The sequence below is a fragment of the Gordionus sp. m RMFG-2023 genome, chromosome 2, assembly GCF_954871325.1.
Source record: "Gordionus sp. m RMFG-2023 chromosome 2, tfGorSpeb1-WG-v2, whole genome shotgun sequence".
In the NCBI taxonomy this organism is placed as follows: Eukaryota; Metazoa; Nematomorpha; class Gordioida; order Chordodea; family Parachordodidae; genus Gordionus; species Gordionus sp. m RMFG-2023.
This window is the reverse complement of record NC_088776.1, coordinates 58,992,423-59,016,366: the sequence shown is the minus strand read 5'-3', so window position 1 is coordinate 59,016,366 and position 23,944 is coordinate 58,992,423. Positions and strand designations below refer to the sequence as shown.

General features: G+C 27.2%; 1 protein-coding gene across 4 annotated transcripts; it reads left to right on the top strand.

Annotated features, from left to right (window-relative positions):
* Positions 1 to 6,412: 6,412 nt before the first annotated feature.
* LOC135923215 (uncharacterized) lies at positions 6,413 to 20,310 on the top strand. Of its 4 annotated transcripts, XM_065457852.1 has the most exons (9): positions 6,413 to 6,452; positions 8,333 to 8,511; positions 13,832 to 13,955; positions 14,301 to 14,704; positions 15,749 to 15,852; positions 16,253 to 16,276; positions 16,639 to 16,951; positions 18,332 to 18,927; positions 19,090 to 20,310. In XM_065457852.1, exons 4-9 carry the CDS (start codon positions 14,619 to 14,621, stop codon positions 20,181 to 20,183), a joined length of 2,217 nt encoding a protein of 738 aa, XP_065313924.1. In that variant the 5' UTR covers positions 6,413 to 6,452; positions 8,333 to 8,511; positions 13,832 to 13,955; positions 14,301 to 14,618; the 3' UTR covers positions 20,184 to 20,310. The 4 variants fall into 4 exon arrangements, with proteins under 4 accessions (XP_065313924.1, XP_065313926.1, XP_065313925.1 ...); XM_065457854.1 differs by lacking the exon at positions 6,413 to 6,452 and having other exon boundaries at positions 8,289 to 8,511; positions 15,675 to 15,852; XM_065457853.1 differs by lacking the exons at positions 6,413 to 6,452; positions 8,333 to 8,511 and having other exon boundaries at positions 13,461 to 13,955.
* Positions 20,311 to 23,944: the final 3,634 nt, after the last annotated feature.

The window sequence follows — 23,944 nt, the reverse complement described above, 5'->3', positions numbered from 1 at the left end:
CATATAAAATTATTGCAGTTATAATATTACAGCGTATAAAATTGCTGCACTTATAAAATCAGGCACCGATCATATTGTAAATAGATACTAATAAAATTCAAATAAAAGAATTAAGGACATATATAATTTTTACGTTAATAAATCTCTCATTAACTTTGAACCTTTGCGCAAATACACAAGAATATCTACTAGTTCAATCTGCGCTAATGGTTCATTCAACTGACACATTAAAAACGTTTCTAATTTTTCTTGGTCAATATTAGATCTCAGCTTATTTTTATAATTTTTAATTTACTGAATGTTTTCTCGCAATTATCCTGCATAAATGACAAAGTTAAAATTATTCATATACCAAAAATAAATTAGTGTCAATTGTATGCATATTGCATCTTTTAAAAATTTCATACACGCATGTTAAACACTTGTTACACTTATTATCACACTCTGAGTTATTATCATATTGTAATATTCCATCTTCTTCCTTTGACTCCTCGCTTGTACATACGATCATCGTCCGTTTTATTTAATTCTGCTACCAAATCCAAATCAACATTATTCGTTAATATATATATCTTTACTTATTTCATCAAAATGTTTAAGATGCAAATATTGCACATTCAAAATAAGCTCTCAATTCACAGAGAGGCGTTCGGACAAGCTGTTTATAATTTGATTAATTATAGGACGAAATACTCCGAACCTATTAATATGAATCGATTTTTGAGGACGTTTATCTCGGCATTTGTCACTTTATATTCTCTTCGCTCGTCCTATTCGATTTTTTGCCAGAGCATTCTGTACCCTGATACTGTCCGGGAGCTTTAAATATTAAAGTGTTTCATTTAAATTAGAAGCCATTTTATTGCTTTATTTTGAAATGATGTAATAATCGATGATACAGAAGACTTAGCATCTTCTCTCATTTTCCATGCTGACTAAGTACCTAATTTTTTAGTTTGGATATGACAGTGGCCCAATTATTTCAAAAATTTCCAAATATATTATAGCTGTACTTAGAGTCTTAAATTTACATAAATTATCAAGTTTTTGGCTTAAAAGATTTATTATCAATTATAAATTGAAGTGCATTTATCGTTATTGGGAGCAAGCTCCCTTTACCATATATCCTCTAAGGGCTTTTTAACATGCCCACCATCTTATCTAACCTATTTTTTGCAGCTTTCTCAACTTATTTTGGACAGATGAATTATTGTGTTTCATCCAAGCATCTATCCTTTAATCTGATTTACCGACCTGATTTTATTTGATTTCAATGAATAAAGAACTAGAAATGTTGGCTATATTATTTCTACAATAAATCAATGTATGAAAATGTAATATAGTGGATTAATCAAAACTTATCTTTCACTCTACTCAAACGAAAGTGTTTTTAATTCATTTGAAAAAAAAACAAAGAAAAAAACGTGGTAATGATTTATAGCGTCAAATGACGTTACTGGTATTTTATGTATTAAATTATAGTAAACGACATGGCAATTGTCAAGGAATATGATATTCAAATCATATAGATATCATTAAAAATAAATAAATGATAAGAGAAAATAATGTGAACATAATAATATTTATTTTTTTCTAATCGGCCTATTTTTTGATATTTTTATCTGATCGGCCAAAAATTGGCATTTTCTCGCGGCCTCGTGGGTAAAATGCCTACCTGGTTTTATGGCCAGTTTGACCCTAAAAATCGCCATCCTTACCCATATGTGTTTAGTATTCGAGATGCAATAAGCTATAGCTAGGAGGTTTCGTACTTCCGTTAAAGATGAGTTTCTTGTAAAAGGTAGATAGCGTATCGTTGATCCCTAAGTATAGTTAATTTGTCGCTTAGCGATCTTTTATTTAAAGAAATCATCAATAATGTGGTCTTTCATTCATAAATTCTTATTTATTAAAATTACCGTGCACATTCTACGCAAGAAAGAATATATATATTTATAACGTTATTTTTTATTGTATAATTCTATAAGTTCTTATTTTTAAAAATATTATTTACTTTTGGTTTTATTTTACTTTTTCTTTTTTTCAAAAAAAAAATTACATTTTTATATATAATACTAGTAGTTAACCCGTCAAAAATGACGGGGAATGAGAATTTTCTTACTTTTACGATAGTTGTTACCTGTTATTTGAAAATAATAACCCTTTTTACCCCCTCCCCCTTTCAGGCCATGTTCAATCCATTAAAACTAAGTGTAAATACTAGGGTTTAAGTAAAAATAAATTTAAAGCTTTTACTTGATAATACCGCACACTTATACCTATATTTAACATTAAAAAAAATTTCCAGGCAAAGTACAAAGCCATAATTATTTTGAAAAATTCTTCCAAGCCCAATGAAAGATCATAATAATTTTGGTAGTTGAGAATTGAAATAAAATATTTAAATAATCATAATGAATTTAAAAATACAATCAAAATCAGATTTTCATGGGCCTTGGTTTTTTGATCTGGCCGAGAGGCTTGCAAAAAATTTGCTTTAGGCCAATGTCTGACCAGTGGTTAATAACAAAAAATTTCTCATGCGTCTAAGCTCATAATAATTTTGAAAAATTTTCCCCAAGCCCAGCCCAATATAATTTATAAAAATATTTTCCAAGCCCAGCCCAACCCATAATAATTTTACAAAAAAATTCTCAAGCCTGGCCAACCCAGTAATTTTCAAATTTTTTTTCCAAACCTGGAGATAGGTAAATCCCTAAAAACCATATCTATTATTTATTCTATTTTAACCCAGCTCACCCCTACTTCAGAAGGCCAACCCATTAAGACTAAGAGTGAATACTATTTTTTTGAATAAAAATATATTTAAATTAGCTTTTACCTGAGGGCCATGTAAATATTCTGGGTTAAATATTACACCTATGCCTAATATTAAAAAAATTCCCAAGCCAGGTCCACGCACTGAAAATTTTCTCAAACCCGCCAAAGACCATAATGATTTTGGTAGTTGAGAATTGAAATAAAATAAATGTCACAATGCATTTAAAAATACAATCAGAATTTGAAAGTCTCATGAGCCTTGGTTTTTGATCAGGTCTGGCCATGTCTTCAAAAAAAATTTTCAGGCCAATTTCTAGCCCATTATTAAAATTAAAAAATTTTCAGGAATCTAAGACTATAATAATTTTGAAATCTGTTTCCCAAGCTACGTCCAAATCCATATTAATTGTGAAAAATATTTTCCAAGCCCAGGAAAACCCAGAATATTTTTCCTTGTATCCAGAAAAAGAGGTCTCATGTAAGGGGTTTATATTATATGTGTCTTATATGTACATATTTTTTGTTGCCATTTTTTTTCAAAATTATCATCAAATGAAGGGGAAATATCTGATTTACCTATCATTCTACTGGTTAGCTCGTGGTATTTATATGAAATTTATGAATACATATTAAAGTACCATGCTGAAAATATGTTCATCCTTATTTAAATTTTAAACAAACCACCACCCTTCCAAAATATTTATTACTTAGTTTTAAAATATAAAATTAAATTTAAGACATTGTTATTAAATTACAATAGAAAAAATATAATTTTAAGTTAACAAATAATAAGAGGTTAATCAATGATAGTCAAATTATATATAAGTAAAACAAAAAGGTTATACAATTAATCAAGAATGTTATAATAATTATGAATAACATACATTCTCCAATTAGGAAGTTATGAGAAAATATACAAAACTATATAATGCATGTAGAAAGGTCAAATTTTTAGAAAAGATAAGAGATGCAAATATTTACTTATGCATAAAAATTATCTAATTAAGAGATATATAGTTGTATAAAATTTAAATTTCTAATAGATTGTGAAATAGATCCTTCCTTGAGGGTTTTTAATAATGGAAAGCACAAAGCACACCTTGGTAACACAAACTCTCATCTAGCAAGAATAAATTTTTAGATTACAAATTACAAATACAAATGAATTAAAATTTAGTTTAAAAGATTTTTTAATTGTGCACATAAATTAAAATTACTAAATATATGGAAAATTTTAGAATAACCCCAAATAAATATAAATTTTTAAATAACACATCATAAGATAGGAAAATTTCTGATTCATAATCAAATAAAGGAGAAAATTCTGCTTGCCAATATAATGTTATATAATTTTAAATTATACATAAATTCAAGAATTAAAATAGTATTTAAATAAATCTCTTATTCCTCTTGAATTGGTACTTGATGCTTTTAAAGTTATACTGATCCCTAAATATTCAAGAATAGGTATAATATTAGGTGTGTATTCAGTGCATTCAATGCACATACTATTTTATTGGATTTTTAATGTAATTACATATGGAATGATATTAATTGGCATAGATTTTGGAGGAAGAATAGAAAGAGTTTGATTTTCTAACTCTAAAATGATTAAAAATTATTTATTAATATTAAAATTTTACTTTGATATAAACTACTATATCTGAAAGTGCCACCATTACTTTATTTCACATCTATAAATATAAATTGTAATTGCTATCAGTAAACCAAGCAATTGATTATTTAAAATATCTATAATTGTAAAAATGGGTTTTATATTTTGCAGGACTTTTTATTTTTATGTGCTTACCATCTAATGAGCCAAGGCAGTTTGGAAATCCATTCTCCAAATAATCTTGGGCAATCTAAAAATATATTAATATCTAAATTTAATACCTTCTCACTATGTTCTTAAGTTGGAACTGAATATCTATTTAATGTTTTCCATATAGTATCACATAACTCTGGAATGATGGTAGTTATGCATTTGATTCGCCATATTATAAATCACATGGGAATTACTATTGGCTTATAACTGCTATATGATGATCATCATTGGGCAAATATTTTTTAAAAGAACACTATTGATTAAATTTGATTGACGTTTTTTGTGGATTATTATAATAGATATAATAAAACAATAAAATATTTTTCTTTGTTTATTATATCTATAAAAATATAAAATTTAAAAAAAATAACCTTATTGTCGGTCTCGGTAGTGTTGTTAAACGGCTTGATTTGAGCCGATTTTTAAAAACGGCTAATTCAATATTTTATCTAGAATAATATTTTGCAAGCATGAAGATTTTGCTGATAGATGGCACATAGACATCAATTAGCCAAATCTCGAGACTTAAAAATATTTTTTCTGGCTAAAATATTAAGTTATCCATTTTTAAAAATCGGCTCAAAACGGGTCGCTTAACAGCGCTAATTGTAGGGATTAGCTTGAGGTATAATAGTATTAATTGGAAAAGAATTGTTCCGAACCAGATGGCCCCCACAACGTGGGTAGGGGTCCAAGCAACTGCTTCAGTAAATTTGAGTGGGGGTACTTTTTTTAAAAATTTTCTTTATTATTTAATTCTTTTACTATTTTGTTACATCCATCATGATCAAGTGATTTCTGGTTTATAAATGTAATAATAAGACCCCCCTTCCCCAACTTAATATTTAATTTAATATATTATTGACGGAAATTTTGGTCGATGTTCAGTAAATTAGGTTGTTATCCGAGATTTCTTGTCATAAATTATTTTTCCAATTTTAAAATATGCCTAAATATATTAACCAAAAAAAATACAAATGCCTAATTAAAAATTGCAAATTGCATAATAGCGCGTACAAATTGAACGTTTCAACGCAGCGTTTTAAAACGAATATCAATATTTTAAAATACAAAACGCAAAGTACTCAATTTAAACGAATGCAATTAAAATGCATTATTTGCGTTTTGAAACGCAGCGTTGAAATGTTCAATTTGTGCGCACTATAATATAAGAGATGATAAATGGATAGATCACATTAGAAAAAGACATGGTGTGCTTAATTTTAACGATATAAAGAAAAGCTTTAAAATAGTAGCTATTAAGAATGTTACTCAAAATTGGACAAATAGCAAAGTAATTTTTTTATTAAATATTTAATTATTTATACGAAAAAAGAAGTAAAAATTGGGAATTCAATGCTGTTGGTATAATAAATATTTTTAATTAATATAATTATCTTTTAAAAGTGTCCTAATAATAAAGAAAATGTGTTAGAAGAAAATATAGTATCTGATGATTCTGATAATGATCATTAAATTAGTGAACCTGATATTATTTAATTCTCTTATTTTTATCTCTGCAATATATTTTTATAGGCAGACACATAGCAGAGATTTGATAAAGTAGAACAAGAAATTCCTATTATCTCTCTACTGGTAATAAATATTAATTTAGCTTTAATAGATTTTAATGAATATAACATATGCAGTTTAACGAAAGATTTAATGATGATTCGATGATAAAATTCATTTTTTACGCCAAAGGGAATGGCAGAAAAATCAATTATTAAAGAAGATATCCAGTATATGTGTGAATTCAAATTTTCGAAGAAATGTTGAAGTTTAGAAATATTTATAAGAAGGCCAAAATGGGGAATATAATTATTACTCATGAAATCTAAAGGTTTGACAGATTCTGAGAATCGTAAATTTGTTTAATTTAAATATTTTTACCAATACATTATTTAGCTTCTTCTAATGATGATGATAATTCAGGGACTTACGATTCAGATTGGAAAAACTATTCATTTATTTTACCTTATCGTCTACTTTTAAATTTTTCTGCTTTCCCTAATTTAAGAATTTTATATAAATATTAACCATTCCTACAACCTCGTGTAATGTCGAAAGAGTCAGGAGTAAAATTAAATTAATTAAAACAAGACTTCGTAGTACCATGAAAGATTCATTTCTCAATAATTTAACCATATTGATGAAATTATAAATTCTTTCGCTTTCTCTTCCCCTAATTTATCTAAATTATTAATTTAAAAATAATATTTATAAAGTATATATTTTTTGCATTTTATTTATATTATATATTAAAAAAATGATTGCAATAAATTGAAATTTATGGGTGTCATAAAATAATTATAATTTTTTCGAAGGGGGGGGGGTACTTTTCAAGGGGGTACTTTTCAGGGGGGTACTCTGCTTCATTCGCTCAGAAAGTGTAGGGGCCACTGATATGAACAAATAAATCAGGTTGAACGAGAATTAGGGATAAGCTTATGTTGGGTAGTATTGACTGAGAAAGGTAAGAGTTGGTTGAGTTCTAATTGATATAAAAGAAATAATAGGTTATAAAAATGACTTTATTTTTTTTTTAAAAGCAATTTTTTTTTATCCAAAAGTTAATTTTTTATAATCACGATTTTTATATATCAAAATATCATACAACAGTTAAGTATATACCTAATAAAAATAAATTGAACATAATATGATCTAATATTAAATTGACGACTCAGAACATAAAAACATTTAAGTAAACACATAAAGTCAAATATATTCTTAATAAAATAAATTCAACATAATATTAACTTGACACCTCAGAACATAAAAACATTTAAATAAACAAGTAACTACATGCATCAATTAAAAAAAAAATTTTTTTTAAATTAAAATATAACATTATTTTAGAATGTGAAATAACGTTATAATGGGGAAGTAACTGAATATATTGGGTAAGGGAGTAGATATATTATAGAAATGAAGGGAGTAGATATATTATAGAAATGAAGGGACTAGAGATATTGGGGAAAAAGTGCATTATTATAATTTTGTTGTTTCCTTATTTTTGGACTACAATCTAAATACATTATAATGGGGTAGGGACTAAATGAAATTATATATAATAGTAAAATTAACAGGTACGCATAAATTAAAAAAAATTGTAGTTAAAAAAATAAATAACCGACAATTTATTGGCTAGTAATTGAATATTTACTTAATAAGTTTATCAAATATCGTTAATTTGATCGATGTGCTCAATCATAACTTTAAGCAGCGTCTACATGATAGGATTTTCACTGGATGCAAACCCCCTTCAAAAACCTTTGCCTACCCCCCTAAAAAATCGCCACCTCCGGCGACTGTGTTTTTTTTTATCGTTATTTTAACCTATTTATTTATTGATACTCTTTTCAAAGAATTTATAAAGGTAACTTATATTAATCTATCTCTACTACCAACTATCGATATTTTTTGAATATAAAAATTTATTTTTTAAATAATAAATTCAATTAAAACCTCCATTATCTACAATGAATTAATTATTATGGCATTATGAGCTTGCTAAAATATCTAAACCTTTTAAATTACATTTAAAAGGATAGTTTATTTGGAAAACAATGTTTATGTTTGCATTCTATAGATTTGGTCGATGAATTGTGCTATAATAATACTATAATAAAAATATTAATTTTTACAGCAATAAATTTTGTCCTATTTTATCTCAAAATTTAATAGATAATTCCCCAAAAAATTTATCCTACCCCATTAAAGCATCTTACCCCTTCCCCCTCAAAAAATAGGATGCAAACTGTTCCTACCCCTCCCGCTCATGTAGACGATGACTTTAAGGACTAACTTGATTTCCCACACGACATTACTGATCCACCCAATGACAGTCCCTACATGTCAATCTTGATTTAGGCGCACTTTCACAAACAGAGTTACCTAAAGTTAATTTTCTACAAATGATTCTTTTAAATCAGGCTTAACATCATAGTCATTGTTCTCTAATAAACTCCATTTACATCTCAATTTCCTACCTAATTATCTAACTGCAGATGACATTTTTGTCACCGAATGTGTCGCATTGCGATAATTTAATAACACATCTGCTAACGTAATATATCATCCCAACCCCCTTAATATGAATTCAAATTAGTTATTAAAAAAGGGATTTTTTTTAAAGTAAGATTTTTTTAAAAAACATATTATATTTATTTTAAAGATTATTTTAATTTGGATTAAAAAAATATATGTTTGATTTTGTAGACTCTGATTTAAATCTTTATATTTCTTTTAAAATACTTTTTTTTATAGTCCTGTTTACAACTTTTCCCATCTATGTTTTTTAATCTTTTGAAATTTATCTTTTATTTCAATTATCATTTTATCATTCAAATTGTCATCCTAGGTAGAATTTTATATATAATTATTAATAAATTCTGTTTTTAGCATCAAATCCCTGTCTCTTGGTTTTCTATCATCTAAAATTTATTTATAATTTAAAAAAATTGTATAAATAATAATCCGTTAGTTGGCGTTTATTATTTAAAAAAAATATATTATGTTTTTAAAAAAAACAACTGTTGATTAAATGAGGGGCAATTTCTATTGGTTGCATATTATGTTACCAGTAAATGGGGATAATAAAAGTTACTTCTAGTCAACTAGTTACAATAGTAAGTTACTTTCTCCAAAAACTCACTAATTATTACCTTGATTTTAGTCGGAAATGTACCTATCCTAACGATATGAGCACTCATTAACAGACTCCAAAATAATATTTAATCCTAATGTATTTTTTAAAAATTGGCTCATAGTAAACCACGAATTGATTCAAAAAATAATTACGAATTTCAACAGGAAAAAAAATGAATTAAAATGTAATCCACTTCTCATCATTGATGAATTTAATTATTGACGGGTTCTTCAAATAATATGTATTAATTAATGATTTGCAGTTGTTGAAAATAAGGAATAATGAAATTATATTATTAGTTAGGCACATATAAGTAGGACTAAATTTTTATCACATTAAGTTTTTAGGAAGCTAACTTATTTTTATCCAAAATTACTTTAAAAAAAACTATATTTCATGAAGCAGAACACTTTTAAATTGAAAAAGCCTAAAATCCTTAAGCATGCCTCGTATTCATTTCTGCCAAATGTTTCGTATCTTGCACATTGAAATGATTTAGTATACAAATTGAAGCGAATAGATTAACCCTCGTGAAGAGAGCTTTTTTGAAGTTCACTTTTTACATCGCTCAATAATTTACCTTATCGTACATAAGCTCAATTGCAACTTGAAGCGATTTTAATGTAAACATTGATAGTATGTAATCGCTAAAATAAACTATTTGGAATACAACCTTACCTTAAATAAATAACTTTTTTTCTTTCTAATTATTCAGTATATAAGCAATGACCAAACCTGGAATCTACTATTAGGACAGAAATCTATTTTTTTTAACTTGCAAATGCAAAATATTAAGCTGTACGAGCAAACTTTTCCTTCGAATAAAAAAGCCTTTAAGTTTTTTTTTTAAAATCATTTGTTTATGATTCATTTTTCTTACAATAAGTTACACTAGATGTAACCCAAATCTCACTATACAATTACAGTTCTGGGAGCCAAAATTTTTATTAATTTTTTTTTAAACTTTTTCTTTAATTAGTGAGAAGATAAGTATATATTTTTTTAGACCATACATGATTTTCTCTATATGTTAGTAATAAAATCCTATCAGAACATTTGCTAACACCATAGACCAAAATTTTATTAAAATGTAAAGGTGGAATCAGGCGATTTTCCCCCATCATCCCCCAGCAACACAGGACTACAAAGTTGGCTTTTTAGCCCTTTCGCGCCCTACTTCTTTTCTCTCGATGAAAAATTTTTTTTTTAAGAGATAATTATTATAGACACAAATAACACATTTTTATCAAAAAAACTTATTTCGAGTATTATCAAAAAATATTCATTGATTAGAAATGTCATCAATGGGCAAAATGCAAGTTCATTTAAAAAAATATTTTATTTCATATGAAATGACAAATAACAAATAACAATTTCGTTTATTATTTAAACATAAATAAATATTACACTTTTGACACATAATTCTTGAATATGCATCTACGCAATACTTCCACCTTTGTTTAATTGTTACGGGCTTTTGGGAAATGACCTACTTGGTCATATCTTATATCCGATATGGGGACAATATTTATGGCTTTTCTTCTCTTTACAATTATACTGGAAGGTCTTCCAGTCTTATTGTTATAATCCTTTCCTGTTAGCATCATCCCTTTTGCTATTTGAGATTTAAATGCCAATAATGTCATAAATTTGATATTATTTGCTTTCATATGGCGTCTATAAAGGAGCCATGCATTTATTACACAAGAATCCAATAAATGGAATTCATTTAATATCTGTCCTATATAACTCCACCAGCATATCGTGAAGATTTACTCCACCCATTGCCTCATTATAGTTTTTAATTATAGCGGGCATTTCTACATTTATAAAGGTTTTGTCCGATACAGACCATCGTTTAATTTTGGTCGTAGGTAAAACACCTATAAAATTAGATATTGTAATAACAGCTTTGTTGTCCTGCCATTTGCAGATAATAATACCGTTTTTTTCACTTTTATAATCTACAGCGCTTCATTCTTCCTTTTTTAAAGCCTTATCGTTTTTAAGTGTGCATCATGATAATTGGTTAGACCTTACCGTTCCGAACACCAAGTATCCTTTTTTTTAAGAATCATAAATAATTGGTATGAGGAGAAAAAATTATCCATATATAATTTATGGTTTTTATTTGATGGTATTATTTCAGACAGGCCAAGTACGATATCTCCACTGATACCTAAATATGATTTTATATTATTAGTAGACTTTCCCTAGTATATTTTAAAATCATACATAAATCCAGAAGAGCCACATAGGGCAAACACTTTTATCCCCCATTTATGGGTCTTTGATTTAATGTATTGCCTTAATTTAGAGCGCCCCTTGAAAGGAATTATGAATTCGTCTACAGCTAACTTCTCTTCGAGTTGAATTTTTTTGAAATTTTTTTTAGCTGGCATATGAAAGGTTGAATTTTGAATAATTTGTCGTAACCTTTATCTTCTCTATTTACCATATTTTTGTTATTATTAATGTGGAAAAATTTTTGGATCTAAAGAAAACGATTGCGGGACATAGTTTCTGATACTTGTGGAATAGATGTCTCAACCGACCAATACTGCCGTATAAAAGGCATCTTAACTAAGCTAGTATACAAATGCATTCAAATAAATTTTTCAATTTCATTGCTATCAGTATTTATAGATTTTCCACAACATTGGAAGGAATAAATATTTGTTTCTGATACAAAATTGCTGATCATTTGGTTGTCCAAAATTTTACGAAAATAGGTTAGAGTTGAATCTGGTTCAGGAATTTCCACCATAGGAGTAAATTCTGTATTCATGTTTCCAATGTCTTATTAGACCAAAGAGAGTTATCTTTTATTTTAGTTATAGTAGTATCTTCGATTATATCCTCCAATTCAAGACCTAGTTCATTTGTAATATAAGATGAGGTTGGCAAATCATCTCCTAGCAAAGGATAATAATTGTCTTCTCTCTATATCAGCTTCAGAAATATCACCCTCGGGGATAAGTGTAGTCATATCTAAATGCAAAGTAATTAAGAAGTATCTCATATTATTACATGTTATATATATAAAATATTTATTAGGACCTCTCCATATATCCAAGAAAACTAATAGACATTAAATAATCAATACAGTAAACTATTATCAAAATATAATCTGATTACCCCCCCCCCTCCTCCCCACTTCCGTTTTAATCTAAATCTAAATATCCTAAATAATTTGACTAAAATTCCCATTTATTGATAAAAAAATATTTTAATGCATAAGAAATGACCATTGATGCCAAATGGCATTATGCTCAAATTCCAGCACCTAAAATGTTTAAAAAGATGATAATTTTTATATAAAAATATTAATATATATATATATATTTAATAATAAAATTATTACTTATATTTTTAGCAAGTTTTGATAACCGAAAATATGAATTAAAATTTTGGCGCGAAAATGGTAAGAAAAAATTGATTTTTTAAAACTATAATATGATATAATAACATATGAAACAAATGAGTTAGTGATAAAATACGAAAGAGCAAATATTAAAAATTAAAAATATGATTTTAAAAGTTATCAGTGGCCATTTTTAATGCATATAAATTACTATTGAAAAATTATGATTCCAAAAGTTATCCATGGGCGCGGGGTTAGATTAAAAACTAGTCCTTGCTGGATTCGAACCCACATATATATAAACATTTTTAGTTTCTTTTTAGGAACCCAATTATGTTTTTCTTAAAATTTAATTTCTTTGTTTTATATAGCTTCATATGTTTGCAAACGGTTCGCTCCTATCCGTTCTTATTTCTAAAATGAAATTAGACAGTCGCGTTATGTCTGGATGCCAGACCGTGGGACCGTCGGTCCAGTTCGGTCTGATCCCATATGTTTTTTTTTGTTAAGCTATTAAATTTTTATAGTGCATTGAATTTATTAAAAATGAAATATGTTAAATTGTCAATATTTTAATTATATATAATCAAATCATTTTTTTATTATATTATACAATACAACTAACTACCCTATGTTTTCAAAATAATATTAAGTCAATACCAAATTTATTGAATATAATATAAATCAATTTGCATATTTAATGAGTTCTTGATATATATAATGTGATAGATATTTGGTTTTAAAATATATAAAAAATATTTTATTTATCTTTTTTAAAAAAAATCAAAAATAATTCCATTTTTTTTAATCCATGATTCGAGAAGTATCATTGGAGATTGAACCAACTTTGGATTCATTTTATTCCATTTTTTTCATATTTTATCACATGCTACTAATGTAGCCCGCTGTGGGAAATAGTCCATTGCGATTTTGGCCAGCGTTGGCAATCGATAGAGATTTTCAATTTTTGTTTATAATAAGAAATTATGAATTATAAATAAGATTTACCGTAATTTTAATGATAATATAATTTTAGAAGGGTAAGTAAGCATTTATAAATTTTTTTAGATGAAAATTTGTAAAAATTATAATATTTAAAATATGAGTTTTGTATAATGATAAATAATTTGATTCATAAGAGAGGGGAGAGAATTATCATAATTTTATTTTTTAAATATTGTGTTTACAATTTCAATTATAAAATAAGATACAATATAAACGATATCAAATTTGGAGTCGTTCACTCTCCTAAATAAAGACGGTAAGCGTCTTGATGGCATGTCTATAACAACTTGGCTCGGTGGCAAAAGACTTGACTGGGGATTGTTGTGGTTATCCACTTTAAATATAATAATTTTAATATCCTTATTCTAATCTCCACACAGTTTTTCTTCACACTATTTAATTTATTTTTTTAATCTTAACCCTTAAATATATCTATATACTTATACCCAATCTCAACACAATTTTTCTGTCACACTATTTAATTATATTTTATTCTTAACCCTCAAATATATCTATATAATGTTGCCGTTCCTCACTTTAAATATAACTTCTTCTTATATTTGAAACTAATTTTATGACCACTTTTTTACTTTCTTTAATTATTATTTTTTATTAATCTTTATTTTTATTTCAAACCCCCCCCCCCCCCCCCCCCCCCCCCAAAAAAAAAGAAAGGAATAGTGAAAATTTCGAGAAAAAAAATTGTATTTTTCAAAATCAAAAAAAATCTATATGGATCCTGTCCCAAGATTGAGTAGCCTTAGGCCAAACACTTTCTTTATCCCTATGAGGCATACTAGCCCAAGAATTAGGCATTACACAACTTCGGCTTATATTTAAAATCTCTTCATAATACTCTCTTCCCCATTGTTTCATACGTTCAACACCTTGATGACCTGCATGTATCATAATTAACACTGCTCCTCTTAATTTCCATAGAGCTACTCCACGATTTCCGCTTACTACACATTCATATACTATTGTCAAGGATGTGTTATGTGTTACCTCACTTCCCGCTGATAGAAACTCTAACCTCTTGGAACTCCGAGAAATCCAAAAAATGCAATAAATATAGGTCCATTTTAAATTCTTTTATTTATATCCTTCTAATTTTTAGTGTTTTGGGAAACTGCGGTTCCCAATCCCTAAAATTTTTAAATCAATCGGGTATAAAAAAAATTTCATTAAGGTCGGGGGTTAAAAACGAGTCCCTCTCCCTCAAACAAAAAATTTGATTTGAAATCCTAAAAGGGAATTACAAGTGTTTCTTCGAAATATTCCCTTTTCCCTCTTAGTTCAACATACATGGTATTCTTCTTTTTTTTAAAATATATATTATTATTTTTCCCAACTCTTGATTGCTAAATGATATATTAAATATAATTCAAATAAATCAACATTTTTTATTTTTAAATAAATAAATAGAAATAAGAATAAATTTAAAATGAATAAAAAATTTTTTTTATATGTTTAAAAAAAAACGTAAGAAGGTGCCTCAAGGTTGACACAGTGGATTGATAAATCTCAGAGGGCCGGGCCGTAATACCAGGTCCGGGCTTAAATTTTTTATTTAAAAAAAATATCTGGGCCGGGCCAAATATTTAAAATTAAATATTTTAAAAAAAAAATTGGGCTGAACCAGGCCTAAAAATATAAAACCCCTCTTTTCAATTTTTTTTTTGAATGGGAATAATAAAATCAAAAAAAATAAATCATTTGGATGATTGAATTTAAAAAAAAAAAAATTAAATTCGGAAAGTTATCATATCATAAACGTCATATTTAAACTAAGCCAAGCTAAAAAAAAATTATTCTTAGCATTATAGGGGTCTCGTTTAAAGTGCGCGAGATTGGCTTAAAGTTACGCCAAATTCATCGCATCACATTTCATCATAGCTTTCGAACTAGTTTTATCGCATCGCTCATTATTAAAAGCTTTTCTATTTTACGGAGAGATGAATTTGGCATCGTTTGAGCGAAAAAACAGAACCTTGAGTAAAAAAAAACCGCTGTCTTGTTCTTTTAACTATGTAAAATTGGTTTAGTCTCAACCTTATAAAATGGATTCAAACTTTAACCATATAAAATTGGCTCAGCTTTATCCAAATTATCTTTGCAGACTTGATTTCAGCTATATAAAATTGGCTCAGGCTTACCCCGACCCCCCAAAAAACGAATTGTTTTGGCTAACTTCGCCGCGAACATACTTTTCCGAAAATCCAAGTTTATATATATATTAAATTTTATTAAATTTTTAGCTTTGTTTAATTTACATTTTTTTTATTTTGATATGCTGTTAATTATGTTTGTGAATTAAGGAATTAAATAATAATAATTTTTTTTTTAATACAAAAATAATTTAAATGTCTTTAAAAGTTTCTATGTTTATTTTTTTTTTGAAGATGAATAATTAAGTAAAAGGCATTTGAACTTATAAATTACGTATTTTATATATAAGCATATTTTTTCAAACAAAAATTAAATGTATTCTTAAAGATAATGACATTTTAAATTGTCGAAAAAATGAAATTCAATCATTTTAGATATAAATTTTTTATTTATTTAAAAAAAAATATTATCTATATTTCCTTATTTATATTTTAAATATTATATACTTTTTAAAATGGTCAAAAGATGCGACACCTCGGTAGCATTATATATATTATTCCCATTAAAACAACTCGAGTTAATAGTGTGAAAACTTTTATATAAACTTGCTGGATAGTTTTGAAAACGGGAAAGAATGATGATTTATGATGATATACATAATAATTAAACCATTTTTTTTCTTAAAATGCATGCATCTTGTTGTAGGAACTTATTCTTATGGAAATACGAAATATTTTTTAAAAAAAATAGATAGGTAAAAAAATAAAAAAATTTTCTCACGGTTTATAATGTTAAAAAGATCTACTGATAAACTTCTAAAATTTTTCTCCTGCATAATCCTAATATGGTTATCGTTGTTTTTTTTTATTTGGCATAATACTACATATACCCCGGATCTAGGGAATATTCAGCCCTCTATCCCTTATTCATATATCTCGTCAATCGAGAATCAGGATCATCCAAGAGATGACACTTTATCGCATTCTAAGAAAGCGGCTAAACTCAGAGGATTAGCCATGAATCACTTGACGCAAGATCAAACGCGAGACACCACGTTTATTCTCAACATAGGACATACCCGTATCCCGACATCTACTGATAAATACTTGGATTCTAATAAAAAAGTTTTAGAAATTAACAAATTTAGACCCAAAAGCTTCGATCCAATTTTGAAAGAATTCTCTAACGACACACAGGACACGAAAATAAACTAGTAAAATTATCGTTTTTCAATTCAATTAAAAAGATTTGGTTAAGTTGGTAGCTATTGAGCCATAATTTTTAATTAAGAGTTTGAAATGCTCTTCAAAATAAAATTCAGAGATCTTCGATGGTTAACGATTTTTTTTAAAAAAAATAATGATCTTTTTATAAAGAATTTTTTTTATTGCTCAATTTTTTTTATTTTATTGAAAAAATTTAGTCTCCTGCTATCTATTAATTTCATTTTTAAAATTTAATTATATATAACAGATAATGAATAAATAAAATCTATATTAAAATGGGACAAAAGGAATATGTACGAAAAATTTAAAAATAACAATGAAGACCGGGGGGGATGGTATAAAAAGGGTCTAGGCTAGCTCTTTGGCTAGTAGATTACCATTGAAGGTTATGTAATTGGCCTTGAGGATTGCTATCGCAAGTCTTTATCGAAGAAAAAACCCCTCTCGAGGTTTTTCCGAGTGTTTGCCGATTTGAGATACCAAATTTTATCAAAAAATTCCAAATATTTTTTGTTTTTAACAAAAATCTTTTTTTTTGAGTGCAAATTTTTTGTGATTTCTTATGTTATAATCAAAAAAATTTATCTTTAAAAAATATTTCCCATGGAAACAATCTCCCACTGACCAGGGATTATATTTGCATTGATTTTGCCGAAGACTAACACTCTCATTCTATGATCGAAAAGGCAGAGGTCCTTGAAATAAAAATACATATACTCGCCTCACAAACACAGTCTTTATACCTGTAGTCACTAACACACGATGAATGTTTAGAAAGGAGGCCCTCAATCTTGTCAAAACCTTAGGAAGAAAAAAGGAAGACAGATTTCCCCCAACGAGGGATCTAGAAATCTGCCGATCCATTTTTCTAAGCATTCACTCCTTTCTAGGGTGACATGTTCCCTCTTTCTTTAGTTCTTTTTTTAACTTTTGTAAAATTCTATATATATAGTTGATTTTGATATAGTTTCATATCGCAATCATATTTTTTAAACTGAAAACCGTTTAATTTTTTTTACAATTTTATGATTTAAAAGGATTTTTAAAATCAAAATTTTGGGTTTTCAAACTCTGTTTTTAATATATATTTAAGAGACCAGCAGGCCCGGCCTGGTCCTATACCTGGCCACCCGGGTACACGGGCCGGGCCATATTATAATATTTTTAAACATACCCAATCCGGGCCTAAATTTAAAAAAAAAGCCCTGGTTAGGACATGCAAATTGTACCTCTGCAAGTCTCAGAATAGATCCTAATGGCGATCGAACAAAAGATATTTTTTTTAGTAAAATATAAATGGGCTCATACCCATTTAACAAATAATTTTTATAATTTAAATTTAAATTAAATTATTGCTATATAATTAGCCTCAATAAGATTTCAGACAAAATTCTAACTCAAATTCAAAATCACTCAATATGGAATCCGCTGAAAAAATTGACATCCCATTTACATGGTTTACCTCATTTTAAAATAGACCACGATTTAAATTCTCTCGAATTTATAGATAATAATTACAACGATAGCACAAATAACGTTTCTGAACGCCAACATCAAATTCAATTAAAGACAACCGGGTTTTTAAATGATTCGTTCTTAAACGAAGACATGGGTTACAACACTGCGGCCGACATTGTTAGCCCCAATCATGTTATAAAGAGAACAGAGGAAGGAAAATTTGATAAACGTGGTCTCCCTGTGAGGTATATAGCCCAAAACCAACAGATTCGTAACATTTGCAACTCTATTCCAACGAATATTACATCCCCCGAAAATGTTTTTGACGATATCGATATGAGTTTTGTATTCGTGCACGAAAATATTAAAATTATTTGGTGCATGATACCTAAATGCGGAACTACCTTCTGGAGAAAAATTCTGATGGGAATTAATAAAGGGATTTACAACATGTCAATGGTAACGCAACTTCCTTGGCTATTCACGAAAAATTCTAAGACCCTCAGTTTAGTTTTTTTTTATAAATATAATAAAATTAAAATTAAGTTCTAAATAACAATTATTTTTTCGTTGATATGGCTTTCACTGGTTAATAACAAACTTAAATTTTTTATTTTTTTATTTTTTTATTTTGTGTATAGATAAAAAAAATATTTAAATAAAATAGATTACCATAAACAAAAAAACACGCTGGACATAATTCATAAGTATCCCAAGTTCATATTTACACGTCATCCCTTTGAGAGACTTCACTCTGCCTACATCGATAAAATCTTAGGTTCCAACAATTACGTCGTTAACGCAGTGCACGAAGAAATCAAGAATATTATGAGGCTAAAACATTTGACAGCGAGTAATCAAAGTAAAGAGGGGATCAATTCTAGTATAGACAATTCAGAGACAACAAATACGAATTATGGCGGTAAATTTAAAGTTCTCACAAATGGATCACTCGAGGAAGCATGGATTAGGCCCCCATGGTCCAGTAATATAAGTGATGAAGGGAAAGGAGGGAAGGAAGAAGAAGATTCAGAAGAGGAAGAAGAAGGGAACGAGGAGGACGATCATCCGTTAACATTTTCCCAATTTCTATCTTACATAGTAGAACACGAGAAATATTTTCCGGGCAGGTCAATGAACGCCCATTGGCAACCTTCCTACAACATTTGCCAACCTTGTAACATACCTTACGATTTTGTGGGTAAACTCGAAAATATGAATATAGATGGACAGGTGCTTTTTGACATGCTTGAATTTAGTAAACTTATGCCGTTTCCGGCCGATCTTAGACCCAATCATTCGTTTCGCAAGATCGGCGATACCAAATCCATATTTAGAGCATTAGATCCCGAATTGTACAAAAAAATTCGGCACGTTTATGATCAGGATTTTAAAATGTTTAATTATTCCGACATGGGATATGACCCTTCTAAACCTTATACTGTTAGCTCGCCCGACTCAATCAGTTCTGCTGGCTATGAGGTCAACGATTCATTTCACAACGAGGAAGATAATAAACTTTATGACAATAAACTTTATGACGAAGAAAAGGATGATTTGAACTACGATGTATGGACAGATAATAAAAGGCCATTTGAAGATTATGTTAATGATTATCATGACACAGAGGATGCTGAAAACGATTTGGAAGACGAAAATAACGATACTGAAAACGAAAAAAACGATATAGAAGAAGATGAATTGGATGAATTAGATGAGGAAAAATTAGAAAAATATGTGAGGGATAACGAGGAAATGTAAAAGTTATCTTAATACTTATATTATTCATATAACAAATCTGTGATACATTTACATTGAACTAAATTTATATTTATTGATTAACAACTACCTAAATATGCACTATATGAAACTTTGTGGTATATTTTCTGTCTCCCGTTTATAAATCGATAATTAGAATATTTTTTAGTTTTAAATTTAAAAATTTACTTTATTATCGACACGAATTGAATAAAATATGATTTTTTTTGATTAGATTTTATTTAATAAATATATACTTAAAATAATTTATTTTTACAACTAAAATATTTTTTTGAGAAAAAACTTAAAAATCGTTAGCACTCAATTAACAACCTTCTCAAATTAATTTCAAACTCTATTTTAATCTAAACTATCTCCCTTTTCAATTTATCTTTTAAAAAAAATGAATGCCACCATATTTATATCGGAAATTTATACTCGTAGGGGCATGGTAGAGAATATGATGAACTAATCATGTTAAAAGTATATAAAACAAGGAATTCAAAACAAAAGCATTTTTATGTTCCTATTCCATTCCGGCCAAAAAATATGCTCCTTTCCCTATTGTGAAATATTCTTGAGTGTGTTTCCTGAAGAGATATCTAATTTTAATGTTCTATTTTATTAATTTACAAATTTTATTTATTGATCTTTATAATTTTAGATCATTTATTAGATCAAAGCATTATTTAAAATTATCTCTAAAGATTATCCTTTACATGAATGCGATAGGGTGTTAAATAAAAATTTGATTGTCTAAAAACACATTTCGACACTGGCTTAAAATAAAGTTCATTGAAATTTTAACACCTTTCATTTATAATATGATATTAACTTTATAAACAGAACAGTTAGGTTGAAATTATTTTTTAATTTGAATTTTTTTTATAAGGTTTTTAATACTAAATTATGGATAATAATAATGTTATGTGAAGCAAACTGGATTTTTAAAAAAAAATTACATATTCATTTTGAACGTTTTCGGAATTATCATTCCATTTTCGTCCCTTCCAAGGTTCCTTTCTTGGAACTTCTACAAAGTTCTGTTATTTATATATGCCCTTACACCTCATCGCCTCCTTTTCCTAAAAATTTTTTTATAAAATAAATAAAGATAAGCTTAAAAAATTTAAAAATATAATAACTTTATTTTGTATTTCTCAGGCAAAAGCTATTAAAACAAAAAATATAATAGGGTAAAAATATTATATGCCTATTAGAAATAGATTATAATTAAATTATACTATCAATATAATTCAAAACTAATTTCGTATATAAAGATTTTTCGCTATGTTAGATTATACTAAACTATATAATTCATTTTGTTAATGATACAGGGATAGAAAATATTAATTTATTGCATCAAAATCTAAAAATGTGCCCATTTTTGTAAAAAAAAATTATAATCATTATTGTTAATTATCTTAAACAACCAAATAATTTCTAATTATAAATAACTTCAAAAGATCTGAAAAAAAAATTGCAGGTTTGTTTATCAAATAATAATGAGTAATGATGATGCAAATATGTGTGTGATTTAAAAATAACGTAATTATAATTAGCTGTTTTTGTATTTATCAAAACCATGAATTCGCACTAGAAGACTATATAGTGGACTCTGATGCATGATGAACAAAAAAGACATTTAACAGTTATAGAATGAGAGAAAGGTACCGAATTGGAATGTTGGAGTACCATTTTATTTTGAATATAATAAAATTGATCTAGATAAGCACTAATTATACAATAATAACCATAATGATCAAGGGCGCCAGAATTTAAAAGTATTTTGTTCCTAAGAATTTTTTTATAAAAAGCTTTGATAAATATGCTGTGAAAGAAAATCTAGCGATAAAAGGTCACTTAAACTTTTATGTATTCTAAAATATTTAAAACGAAAATAAAGGGAAAAATTTAATTAAGAAGAAGAAGACTCCAATTGCGTACGGTGGTCTCAGAGAATGGTTTATATTCTCAAGAGGTGTCAATTTTGAATGTACCGATTGGCATAGCCGATTATTGGCATCTGATTTAAAAGGAATTGCAAAATCAGACACTTTTAGAGTTTCCAATTATTCGGACAAATGTCATCGTTTGTTTAGAAAAGAGCATTTGCGAGGCAAAAAACTTTCATATTTAGAGAAATTAAAAATTAAAAATCTATTTTAAGGAGTATATCATATGGTATATATAAAATATCTATAATATAAATATTAAAAAAAACATAACATAGATAAAAATATAGTTATATACATGCAATAGATGTGATAATAACATACTGAAAAAACTTATATGTAAAAGAACACCCTTTTTTCTTCTTATAAGGCTTTTATTTATTAATTCGATCATTTGAAATTATACATAATACACAAGTTAAAAGTGAGGTGCTAGAATAAAAGATGCGTGAAATTGACTATATGAGCATATTAAATGTATCATTGAGGTTGCGAGACCATCAAAAATTGTAGTTTATATATTGTTTGAACCCATCTAAGCTTAGAATATAAATTAAAATACCAGCTAAAAAGGTTGCGTTTGCTTTGCAATGAAAATATAAAAATTAGAGAATCTTCTATTAAATCAAATCAACTAATTATAATCTTTAAAAGAAGTGCACAAAGATACCGTGAAGAACTTTGCAAATAATGATTATTCTGTGCAAAATAATATTAGTGCTAGCTCCGCATAATTTTAATCCTTTTTTCTATTTATCTAAGGCAATTGTCACGGAATAATAATTTACAGTATTATTGTGAAAATTCAGTTCTACTTAAAAGTTAATAATTTTGAACTTTTAAAATAAAAGCTAAGACTTATGCTTAATAATACCTATAAAGGCATCATACATATAATTTATATTGTAGTAAAACAAGGAACGGTTTATTTAGATCCTAAAATATCTTTTATTTATTTTTTTTAGCATGTTTAAGTTTATAAACAATTTTCTGTAGATTTCCACTTGTAACCATTGTTGATTACTGAGTTAGTGATAAGCTTGTATTTTTATATTTTAATATAATTTTTTATCATTTATATCACAACTAATATATGACAAGAATACCGTAGATGATTACTATAATTGTTAATAACATAGGAAAAAATATATAGAAGGGATATCAAATTAATATTTTTAATTGCACCGATTTTCTTCATCGTTCATCGATGCTTGCACTATATATTTCAAATTGTTAAACAAAATTACTTATGTTATTTATTACAGTACTCTGTCAATCAATAATATAAATTCATTATTAATATCTTACAAACATTTGATTATTAAATTTTGACTCTTGTAGGTTTATCTTTTATTCGAAAAAATTTGGACTGAATATTAACAATTCTTTTTTATATTTTAGTCAATGTGAGATCATATTATATGAGCAATTATAGAAGCTAAGTTACAAAAAAATTTAGAATTACTCTTCTTCAATTAATGATAACTATGAATAAATGATTTCAATTATTAACAGTTTTATGTAAAAAAATAATATGAATGAATGATTAAGACCTTTTCATAAAAAAATTAATAAATTTAAGAAAAGGGATCATAAATGTATATGTAATTATAATTATTAGTTCTTTTTTTGAATAGTTGAATTGTTATTAATTACAATAAGGAATTAATAAATTTAAAAAAACAGCTAACTAAACATTTTATCCAGAAAAATATTACGCAAGCCGGAGGATTTAACTCATGGATCTATGGATTTTACGTCTAGTAGCAAATATTCGAGGCTTAGGCAATGTTTTCTAGAATATTGATA